At 43.6% G+C, this 12,466-nt stretch overlaps 1 protein-coding gene across 1 annotated transcript in view; it reads left to right on the top strand.

Moving 5' to 3' along the window:
- The window catches only part of LOC110503441 (contactin-5), a 312,088-nt gene that overhangs the window by 75,900 nt on the left and 223,722 nt on the right, over positions 1–12,466 (top strand). Inside the window, exon 5 of the mRNA XM_036961468.1 lies at positions 4,225–4,428. Within this exon, the coding sequence (XP_036817363.1) occupies positions 4,225–4,428 (204 nt within the window). The remainder of the gene's footprint in view (positions 1–4,224; positions 4,429–12,466) is intronic.

The raw sequence follows: 12,466 nt of genomic DNA, 5'->3' as shown, positions 1-12,466 counted from the left end.
TCATGGCTCTGAGTGTTCAGCAGGACTTCTCCTTGATGGCTCTGAGTGTTCAGCAGTACTTCTCCTTGATGGCTCTGAGTGTTCAGCAGGACTTCTCCTTCATGGCTCTGAGTGTTCAGCGGCACTCTCCTTGATGGAACTGATTGTTCAGCAGGTATCATATGTTTTCCACTTCAGTTTGTTGTCCAATGTATATGTATATGTACAGTATATATATATATCTGTGCTAAACAATGCTTTGGCCTGCCAGGTTGTGAAATGAGATCAGCTAAATTATTTTCTATTATGTCATGTCCGTTAGAGCCTATTTACTCACTCAGAAAAGGGGTGTGTTCCAAATGGCATCATATTCCCTTCATAGTGTGTGACTTTTGACTATGGCCCATAAGGCTCTTTTCAAAAGTAGTGTACTACTGTATATAGGGAATATGGTGCCATTTGAAACACAGAACAGGAGTCTAAAAATGGAGTAGGATTGTCGGAATGGCAAACAGGTATGAGTGCTTCTACATCTGCATTGCTTGCTGTTTGGTGTTTCAGCCTGTGTTTCTGCTGTTTAAGGTTTTAGGCTGTGTTTCTGCTGTTTAGGGTTTTAGGCTGTGTTTCTGCTGTTTAGGGTTTTAGGCTGGGTTTCTGCTGTTTGGGGTTTTAGCCTGTGTTTCTGCTGTTTGGGGTTTTAGGCTGTGTTTCTGCTGTTTAAGGTTTTAGGCTGTGTTTCTGCTGTTTAGGGTTTTAGGCTGGGTTTCTGCTGTTTGGTGTTTTAGGCTGTATTTCTGCTGTTTGGGGTTTTAGGCTGTGTTTCTGCTGTTTGGGGTTTTAGGCTGGGTTTCTGCTGTTTGGGGTTTTAGGCTGTGTTTCTGCTGTTTGGGGTTTTAGCCTGGGTTTCTCCTGTTTGGGGTTTTAGGCTGGGTTTCTGCTGTTTGCGGTTTTAGGCTGTGTTTATGCTGTTTGGGGTTGTAGGCTGTGTTTCAGCTGTTTGGGGTTTTAGGCTGTGTTTCTGCTGTTTGTGGTTTTAGGCTGTGTTTCTGCTGTTTGGGGTTTTAGGCTGGGTTTCTGCTGTTTAGGTTTTATGCTGGGTTTCAGCTGTTTGGGGTTTTAGGCTGGGTTTCTGCTGTTTGGGGTTTTAGGCTGGGTTTCTGCTGTTTAGGTTTTAGGCTGGGTTTCTGCTGTTTGGGGTTTTAGGCTGTGTTTCTGCTGTTTGGGGTTTTAGGCTGTGTTTCTGCTGTTTGGGGTTTTAGGCTGGGTTTCTGCTGTTTGGGGTTTTAGGCTGGGTTTCTGCTGTTTGGGGTTTTAGCCTGGGTTTCTGCTGTTTGGGGTTTTAGGCTGGATTTCTGCTGTTTGCGGTTTTAGGCTGTGTTTATGCTGTTTGCGGTTTTAGGCTGTGTTTATGCTGTTTGGGGTTTTAGGCTGTGTTTCAGCTGTTTGGGGTTTTAGGCTGTGTTTCTGCTGTTTGTGGTTTTAGGCTGGGTTTCTGCTGTTTAGGTTTTAGGCTGGGTTTCTGCTGTTTGGGGTTTTAGGCTGGGTTTCTGCTGTTTGTGGTTTTAGGCTGTGTTTCTGCTGTTTGGGGTTTTAGCCTGGGTTTCTGCTGTTTGGGGTTTTAGGCTGGGTTTCTGCTGTTTGCGGTTTTAGGCTGTGTTTATGCTGTTTGGGGTTTTAGGCTGTGTTTCAGCTGTTTGGGGTTTTAGGCTGTGTTTCTGCTGTTTGTGGTTTTAGGCTGTGTTTCTGCTGTTTGGGGTTTTATGCTGGGTTTCTGCTGTTTAGGTTTTATGCTGGGTTTCAGCTGTTTGGGGTTTTAGGCTGGGTTTCTGCTGTTTGGGGTTTTAGGCTGGGTTTCTGCTGTTTAGGTTTTAGGCTGGGTTTCTGCTGTTTGGGGTTTTAGGCTGGGTTTCTGCTGTTTGGGGTTTTAGGCTGGGTTTCTGCTGTTTGGGGTTTTAGTCTGGGTTTCTGCTGTTTGGGGTTTTAGGCTGGGTTTCTGCTGTTTGGGGTTTTAGGCTGGGTTTCTGCTCTTTGGGGTTTTAGGCTGGGTTTCTGCTGTTTAGGTTTTCGGTTGGGTTTCCTTATAGCAATTTGTGACATTGGCTGATGTAAAAAGCGCTTTATAAATACATTTGCTTGATTGATTGATTGGTACAGAGAATGTAGCAGGAATCGTTTGATTGACTCGATCAATATGGTATACATTGAATAAATGAATACTTAGCATTTCATGTCAAGTTGACTACATAACACTGGGCTTGTATGTCAAGTTATCAAAACGGATGTTTGATCCTGTGGATACTGCATAGCCTTGTGAAGGTTGAGGATGGACTGACGTAGTCATGAATAGTATCCATTTCATATTTGCAATCTTGCTTAAAGGGGCAATATGTGTGTACATGTATATCTTTGTTGGTATATATTAATAATATATAGTCATAGATTCTGGAAGAATATAACTATTAAACAACTAACTAGTACCCCATCATAACTTAAACTATAAACTTGTTTTATAAGCTTATTTTTTGTAAACCATCTAATTGTAAAAAAAATTTTTTTTAAAATGTATAGCCTCAAAACATGTTTTTAACTATAATGTTGATATCATGGATGGTCAGTCCTTGCATCCGTAGCTCTGTCTATGAATTTGAGAGTGGTTACATTTCTCCATCCCTCAGAAATGTGCCAAAACAGTGGTGGGATGGTAACTTTGTTGTTGTTTGAAATGTAGTTTGCCCCTTTTAAATATTTGGGAGTTTAATGAGTAATACTATTTAGAGGTGTTATGAAAGTGAGGATAATTATACACTTTATAAAGGGAAAATGAAGCAAATGTAGAGGTTGATTTATATTTCATTATTTGGATTGTGTTGGAGGATTATAGCTATTAACACGTGGAGATGAAAGGGAAATTAGAACAGTGAGGTAATTGAAAATAATTTGGACGCAGTGGAATGTGAAAAAAGGTTATTATTTTCAATTTTATGGCTTTGGCTCTGTATGGGGAGTTGTTCTGTTTTGTTTTTGATCAACGAGAAGATGCTTCTGTGAAGTTATTAACTACTAGATAACCTTTGTGTATATTAGTTGCAGCAGTTTGCTTCAGTTGTGCCAATCAGTCCTTTGCTTGTACTTAATTGGAAATGTATTCCTTATAATTCAACATTCAAGTGAATTTAGTGATTTGTTTTCATCTGAACATTGCGTCAAAAATGAATCCATCTTGGATATATCACACAATAACACTAGTGAATACACATTGGATCTTTCACCCCATTAGTTAACTGGAAATCTTTTCCAGGAATGTTCAAGCCTAAACACACTAATGTAATCTACAGCTATTTGTTCTGTCTATAGAATCACATACATTGTATTGGATAACAGACATTCTATAGAATCACAGACATTCTATAGAATAACAGACATTCTATTGGATAACATACATTCTATTGGATAACATACAATACATTATATAGAATAACAGACATTCTATAGAATAACATACATTCTATTGGATAACATACAATACATTCTATAGAATAACAGACATGCTTTGCCTTGGAGGAGTCACAGCTTCATTAACACAACAGTTATTGGTGACGCATTTAAAGAGTTGCATAGTGAATCCCAAATGGCACCCTATTCCCAATACAGTGCACTACTTATGCCCAGATCGCTAATGGCACCATATAGGCCCTGGTCTAAAGTAGTGCACTATAAAAGGAATAGGGTGCCATTTGGGATGTACACCTACAGTTTCTTCAGTGGTGTATCAGTCTGGCTCACACAACCTGAAGTATGTACACATTTTAAACACTGAAATCAATGGGCTATGAAATTCATGCAAAAATTATATTGTAGATGAATCGGTGATGAACAAATGATTGTGTCCGTGCAGATGACAGTCTTTATCTGTCCTATGATGGACACACGCACGCACGCACGCACGCACGCACGCACACACGCACACACACACACACACACACACACACACACACACACACACACACACACACACACACACACACACACACACACACACACACACACACACACACACACACACACACACACACACACACACACACACACACACACACACACACACACACACACACACACACACACACACACACACACACACACAAGGATAGAAACACATAGTTTTGTTTCATGCCAGCTTGGGAATTTGCTATAGTACACACTGTGTGTGTGTGTTTCTAACTCATCTTGTCCTCTCTTCCCTAGAGATTATCTACACCTGGGTTTTCAACGAGTTCCCGTCATTTGTTGCCGAGGACAGCCGGCGGTTTATCTCACAGGTAACGGGCAACCTGTATGTCTCCAAGGTGCAGCCTAGCGACGTGGGCAGCTACATCTGTCTGGTGAAGAACACGGTGACCAACGCCAGGGTCCTCAGCCCGCCCACTCCACTCACACTCAGAACAGATGGTGAGACTCATACCATTCACACCATTCACACCCCTGTTGTGACTCTCATAAATGTGTTATTTATCGAATAATTACCTACTATGTTTAATTGTTACCCGATTAAATAATGTAGCAATTATCTCATTAGGAATTTGGGGCACCATGGGAGAAGTTGTTTAACGAGTTACAGTCTCCCGAATTAACTCATGAATTTACACTACTGTTCAAAAGTTTGGGGTCACTTATAAATGTCCTTGTTTTTGAACGAAAATCACATTTTTGTCCATTAAAATAACATCAAATTGATCAGAAATACAGTGTAGACATTGTTAATATTGTGAATGACTGGTGTAGCTGGAAACTGCATATTATTTTTAATGGAATATCTACATAGGTGTACAGAGGCCCATTATCAGTAACCATCAAACCTGTGTTCCAATGGCAAGTTGTGTTAGTTAACCTAAGTTTATAATTTTAAAAGGCTAATTGATCATTAGCAAACCCTTTTGCAATTATGTTTTCACAGCTGAAAACTGTTTGTCTGATTAAAGAAGCAATACAACTGGCCTTCTTTAGACTAGTTGAGTATTTGGAGCATTTACAATTGTGGGTTGGATTACAGCCTCAAAATGGCCAGAAACAAAGGACTTTGTTCTGAAACTCGTCAGTCTATTCTTGTTCTGAGAAATGAAGGCTATTCCATGCGAGAAATTGGCAAGAAATTGAGGATCTCGTACAACGCTTTGTACTACTCCCTTCACAGAACAGCGCATACGGGCTCTAACAAGAAAGGTAAGAGGAGTGGGAGGACCTGGTGCACAACTGAGCAAACGATCAAGTACATTAGAGTGTCTAGTTTGAGAAACAGACGCATCACAAGTCCCCAACTGGCTGCTTCATTAAATAGTACCCACAAAACACCAGTCTCCACGTCAACATTGAAGAGGCGACTCCGGGATGCTTGGCCCTTCTTCTTCAGATGGCTTTTTCCTTAGTTCTCTGGTCTAAGTCTCTGATTGTCCACAAGAAGTTACAAAGTCCTTCTTAGTTGTCTGTTTACTTGGACTCGTTCTGGAAGAGTGGTCTCCTGAAGACGGCTAGTCATCCGTGTTGATGATCCCCAGAGTGGTGATGAGAGCAGTGTAGGCGACGATGATTCGGAGAGAATAACCGGATGGTCCTACTTAAATTCACCTTCTAAGATACAGTACTTAGAACTGCTACTCAACCGTAACAGTGATTGTTAGAGGTTCCTTTGTCTTCTTCAACCCTGTGTTGATTCTCAGGGTCATGGCTAATGTGGACCTAGCTGCAGCTTGTGGTCCGTTTAGTCTGATATGTTCATTCTTAACTCAATCTTTTATACCCTCGGGTATATACCCTCGGGTAAGAAAGGGGGTGTTTTCGTCATGCTGACACACTCCCTTTGCTCCCTGGGCACTGGGTTACGAGGCAAAGTATCTTAATTACAATGATCTCATTAGAGATCTAAAATCACAATCCTATCATCACAAAAACATGATCTTTTTCCTTGATATTTTCTATACAACGTATAGGATGTAAACCTGATATACACCGTGCAAAAGCTCTTCAAGTTACAATGTTGTCATTAAAAAGTCTTTATACAAGTTTTAATGAGATCACAAAATACAAATGAACTTTCCATATTCCATCTCTCATCATTCCCAAAATTCGGATGTTGAAATGTATTGTCCCAGTGTTCATTGTTTGATGTTGAAGTTTTGGGCGTTGAAGTTTTGCGCAGCAAAATGGACCATCCTCCCTACTCCCCATGAACCCTCCTCCCCTCTCTCCCTGGAACCTCCTCACCCCTCTCCCTGGACCCTCCTCACCCCTCTCCCTGGACCCTCCTCACCTCTCTCCCTGGACCCTCCTCACCCGTCTCCCTGGACACTCCTCACCCCTCTCCCTGGGAGAAGTTGAGGGAGAAGTTGTTGTTCTGGCACCACATGGCCAGGTCTCTGACCTCCTCCCTATAGTCTGTCTCATTGTTGTCGGTGATCAGGCCTACCACTGTTGTGTCATCGTCAAATGTAATGACGGTGTTGGAGTCGTACCGGGCCGTGCAGTCATGAGTGAACAGGGAGTACAGGAGGGGACTGAGTATGCACACCTGAGGGGCCCCTGTGTTGAGGATCAGCGTGGCGGATGTGTTGTTACCTACCTTTACCACCTGGGGGCGGCCCATTAGGAAGGATTCAGTTGCAAAGGGAGGTGTTTAGTATCAGAGTCCTTAGCCTATTGATGAGCTTTTAGGGCACTGTGATGTTGAACGCTGAGCTATAGTCAATGAATAGCATTCTCACATAGGTGTTCCTTTTGTCCGGGTGTGAAAGGGCAGTGTGGAGTGCAAAAGACATTGCATCATCTGTGGATCTGTTGGGGCAGTATGCCAATTGGAGTGGGTCTAGGGTTTCTGGGAGGATGGTGTTGATGTGAGCCATGACCAGCCTTTCAAAGCACTTCATGGCTACAGATGTGAGTTCTATGGGTTGGTTGTAATTTAGGCATCTTACCTCAGTGTTCTTGGGCACAGGGACTACTAGCGAGCATAGAAGTAGTTTAGCTCATCTGGTAGGCTTGTGTCACTGGGCAGCTCTTGGCTGTGATTCCCTTTGTCGTCTGCAATGGTTTGCAAGCCCTGCCACATCCGATGAGCGTCAGATCCGATATAGTTTGATTAGATCTTAGTCCTGTATTGATGCCTTGCCTGTTTGATGGTCCGTCGGAGGGTATAGGGATTTCTTAAAAGCTTCCAGGTTAGAGTCCTGCTTCTTTAAAGCGGCAGCTCTACTCTTTGGCTCAGTGTGGATGCTGCCTGTAATCCAAGGCTTCTGGTTGGGGTATGCACGATGTCATCGATGCACTTATTGATGAAGCCAATGACTGATGTGGTGTCCTCCCCAGAACGTATTCCAGTCTGTGCTAGCAAAACAGTCATGTAGCTTAACATCTGCTTCCTCTGAAAACGTTTTAATTGACTGAGTCACTGGTGCTTCCTGCTTCAATTTTTGCTTGTAAGCATGAATCATGAGGATAGAATTATGGTCAGATTTGCCAAATGGAGGGTGAGGGAGAGATTTGTACGCGGTACTGTGTGGAGTAAAGGTGGTCCAGAGTTCCTTTTCCTCTGGAATCACATTCACCATGCTGATAAACATTTAGTAAAGCGGATGGATGTAAGTTTCCCTGCATTAAACGAGCCCTATGGACTACAGCTTTAGACAAACATCTTATTTCCATCAGCCCTATAGAATACAGCTTTCGACAGACACATTCCTCCAATCAGCCCTATAGACTACAGCTTGAGACAGACACATTCCACCCATCAGCCCTATAGACTACAGCTTGAGACAGACACATTCCTCCCATCAGCCCTATAGACTACAGCTTGAGACAGACACATTCCACCCATCAGCCCTATAGACTACAGCTTGAGACAGACACATTCCTCCCATCAGCCCTATAGACTACAGCTTGAGACAGACACATTCCTTCCATCAGCCCTATAGACTACAGCTTGAGACAGACACATTCCTTCCATCAGCCCTATAGACTACAGCTTGAGACAGACACATGACTCCCATCAGCCCTATGACAGATTTACTGTCATAGTGATGTGATTCCCAGGTGGAAACCTAGGTCTCACATCTTTAGACAGACACAATACTCCCATCAGCCCCAGACAACTCTTTAACTTTACCCAGTTTGAAGTGACACTACCAAGTGTTTGGTTTCACACACTGCACCCTTCTCAGCCCTGACATTTCCAGAACATGAACCATGTGTTTGTGTGAGTGCTATGTATGGATCAATAGTGTTGTTAGACTGTAACCTTTATCATGCCCTTATATAAACCAGGTGTGATTTAATGATGGACCCTAGGAAAAGCTTTGAAACTGAAAGATTTCAGATTGATTTCCTTCACCTCTAAACTCTTTCATTCATTTTAACATTGACTTCCTCCTCTCAATGAAAGAGCAGGTCTTCTCTCTCCCTGTCATAATGACGTCATCATGACGTGATTCCCAGGTGGAAACCTAATGGCAGATTGACTGTCATCATGACGTGATTCCCAGGTGGAAACCTAATGGCAGATTGACTGTCATCATGACGTGATTCCCAGGTGGAAACCTAATGGGCAGATTTACTGTCATCATGACGTGATTCCCAGGTGGAAACCTAATGGCAGATTGACTGTCATCATGACGTGATTCCCAGGTGGAAATCTAATGGCAGATTGACTGTCATCATGACGTGATTCCCAGGTGGAAACCTAATGGCAGATTGACTGTCATCATGACGTCATCATGACGTGATTCCCAGGTGGAAACCTAATGGCAGATTGACTGTCATCATGACGTGATTCCCAGGTGGAAACCTAATGGCAGATTTACTGTCATCATGACGTGATTCCCAGGTGGAAACCTAATGGCAGATTGACTGTCATCGTGACATGATTCCCAGGTGGAAACGTAATGGCAGATTGACTGTCATCATGACGTGATTCCCAGGTGGAAACCTAATGGCAGATTGACTGTCATCATGACGTGATTCCCAGGTGGAAACCTAATGGCAGATTGACTGTCATCATGACGTGATTCCCAGGTGGAAACCTAATGGCAGATTGACTGTCATCATGACGTGATTCCCAGGTGGAAACCTAATGGGCAGAATGACTGTCATCATGACGTGATTCCCAGGTGGAAACCTAATGGCAGACTGACTGTCATGATGACATGATTCCCAGGTGGAAACCTAATGGCAGATTGACTGTCATCATGACGTGATTCCCAGGTGGAAACCTAATGGCAGATTGACTGTCATCATGACGTGATTCCCAGGTGGAAACCTAATGGCAGATTGACTGTCATCATGACGTGATTCCCAGGTGGAAACCTAACGGCAGATTGACTGTCATCATGACGTGATTCCCAGGTGGAAACCTAATGGGCAGATTTACTGTCATCATGACGTGATTCCCAGGTGGAAACCTAATGGCAGATTGACTGTCATCATGACGTGATTCCCAGGTGGAAACTTAATGGCAGATTGACTGTCATCATAACGTCATCATGACGTGATTGCCAGGTGGAAACGTAATGGCAGATTGACTGTCATCATGACGTGATTCCCAGGTGGAAACCTAATGGCAGATTTACTGTCATCATGACGTGATTCCCAGGTGGAAACGTAATGGCAGATTGACTGTCATCATGACGTGATTCCCAGGTGGAAACCTAATGGCAGATTGACTGTCATCATGACGTGATTCCCAGGTGGAAACCTAATGGCAGATTGACTGTCATCATGACGTGATTCCCAGGTGGAAACCTAACGGCAGATTGACTGTCATCATGACGTGATTCCCAGGTGGAAACCTAATGGGCAGATTTACTGTCATCATGACGTGATTCCCAGGTGGAAACCTAATGGCAGACTGACTGTCATGATGACATGATTCCCAGGTGGAAACCTAATGGCAGATTGACTGTCATCATGACGTGATTCCCAGGTGGAAACCTAATGGCAGATTGACTGTCATCATGACGTGATTCCCAGGTGGAAACCTAATGGCAGATTGACTGTCATCATGACGTGATTCCCAGGTGGAAACCTAACGGCAGATTGACTGTCATCATGACGTGATTCCCAGGTGGAAACCTAATGGGCAGATTTACTGTCATCATGACGTGATTCCCAGGTGGAAACCTAATGGCAGATTGACTGTCATCATGACGTGATTCCCAGGTGGAAACTTAATGGCAGATTGACTGTCATCATAACGTCATCATGACGTGATTGCCAGGTGGAAACGTAATGGCAGATTGACTGTCATCATGACGTGATTCCCAGGTGGAAACCTAACGGCAGATTGACTGTCATCATGACGTGATTCCCAGGTGGAAACCTAATGGGCAGATTTACTGTCATCATGACGTGATTCCCAGGTGGAAACCTAATGGCAGATTGACTGTCATCATGACGTGATTCCCAGGTGGAAACCTAATGGCAGATTGACTGTCATCATGACGTGATTCCCAGGTGGAAACCTAACGGCAGATTGACTGTCATCATGACGTGATTCCCAGGTGGAAACCTAATGGGCAGATTTACTGTCATCATGACGTGATTCCCAGGTGGAAACCTAATGGCAGATTGACTGTCATCATGACGTGATTCCCAGGTGGAAACTTAATGGCAGATTGACTGTCATCATAACGTCATCATGACGTGATTGCCAGGTGGAAACGTAATGGCAGATTGACTGTCATCATGACGTGATTCCCAGGTGGAAACCTAACGGCAGATTGACTGTCATCATGACGTGATTCCCAGGTGGAAACCTAATGGCAGATTGACTGTCATCGTGACATGATTCCCAGGTGGAAACCTAATGGCAGATTGACTGTCATCATGACGTGATTCCCAGGTGGAAACCTAACGGCAGATTGACTGTCATCATGACGTGATTCCCAGGTGGAAACCTAATGGCAGATAGACTGTCATCATGACGTGATTCCCAGGTGGAAACCTAATGGCAGATTGACTGTCATCATGACGTGATTCCCAGGTGGAAACCTAATGGCAGATTGACTGTCATCATGACGTGATTCCCAGGTGGAAACCTAATGGCAGATTGACTGTCATCATGACGTGATTCCCAGGTGGAAACCTAATGGCAGATTGACTGTCATCATGACGTGATTCCCAGGTGGAAACCTAATGGCAGATTGACTGTCATCATGACGTTATTCCCAGGTGGAAACCTAATGGCAGATTGACTGTCATCATGACGTCATCATGACGTGATTCCCAGGTGGAAACCTAATGGCAGATTGACTGTCATCATGACGTGATTCTCAGGTGGAAACCTAATTGCAGATTGACTGTCATCATGACGTGATTCCCAGGTGGAAACCTAATGGCAGATTGACTGTCATCATGACGTGATTCCCAGGTGGAAACCTAATGGCAGATTGACTGTCATCATGACGTTATTCCCAGGTGGAAACCTAATGGCAGATTGACTGTCATCATGACGTGATTCCCAGGTGGAAACCTAATGGCAGATTGACTGTCATCATGACGTGATTCCCAGGTGGAAACCTAATGGCAGATTGAGATCTGTAGTGCATGAGCACTCAGGTACGCCACCTGCAAATGATCTAATATTTCACACACTTATGTGTACATAAACATGAAATCAGATATTCATTTGAAAGGATGTGGGGATGTTCCTCTTCTTTTGCTGAGGACCGCAGCTCTGCATGCCGTAGAGAGGGACACAATGGCAATAGCACAGGAACAATATAGAAACTCTAAATAGATAGTCAGGGAAGCTGTATCATTAGTGTAGTAGACTGCTTTCTGCACACACACACACACACACACACACACACACACACACACACACACACACAATGTGCTTTGATGAAACCAGCCATCAGGGAAATCATCTCTCCTGCATAAAATAAACTGAATCAATGGTCGTCAGTGGTGAATGGGATCCTAGGTCTTTTATAAAAGCCTCTCAGGGGTCTAGGCTGGGACGGTGGTCCTAGAGAGAGGAGAGGTGTTCGATTAAGGTGTTCGATTAAGGTTAACATGTCATCTCAGGGTTTTAATACGTTTGACTAAACAGAGGGCCGTCCATCAGCACCTAGCACATCACAGGAGCTTGTCATTGTCAAGGTTTCAGAGGACCATTGAGAATGTGTTCCCAGGTTCCCAATGCGTTTTGATGAAAATGACTTTCATGCCCGGAAAGCAGGTTGGCGGAAGTGGTTGATGTGGCAGGATGTATTTATGAGATACAACGTCCCTTCCAGCTACAGCTCCTCTCTCTTTCTGACTGGATTTGCATAATCTTGTTGTTGTGAAATGCTCCTTAGAGATGTACAGAATTCTAAACTCGTTACCATAGTAAATTGGATTGTTCCTCTCATTTACAAAGATGGAAAATGAGAAGGGGACCTGCTCACGTAAACAGGCTGGCAGTCCTGTTTAGATATCATATCATGGTCTGGTGAGGTTC

The sequence above is a fragment of the Oncorhynchus mykiss genome, chromosome 24, assembly GCF_013265735.2.
Source record: "Oncorhynchus mykiss isolate Arlee chromosome 24, USDA_OmykA_1.1, whole genome shotgun sequence".
NCBI lineage: Eukaryota > Metazoa > Chordata > Actinopteri > Salmoniformes > Salmonidae > Oncorhynchus > Oncorhynchus mykiss.
This window is presented reverse-complemented; position numbering and strand designations above follow the sequence as displayed.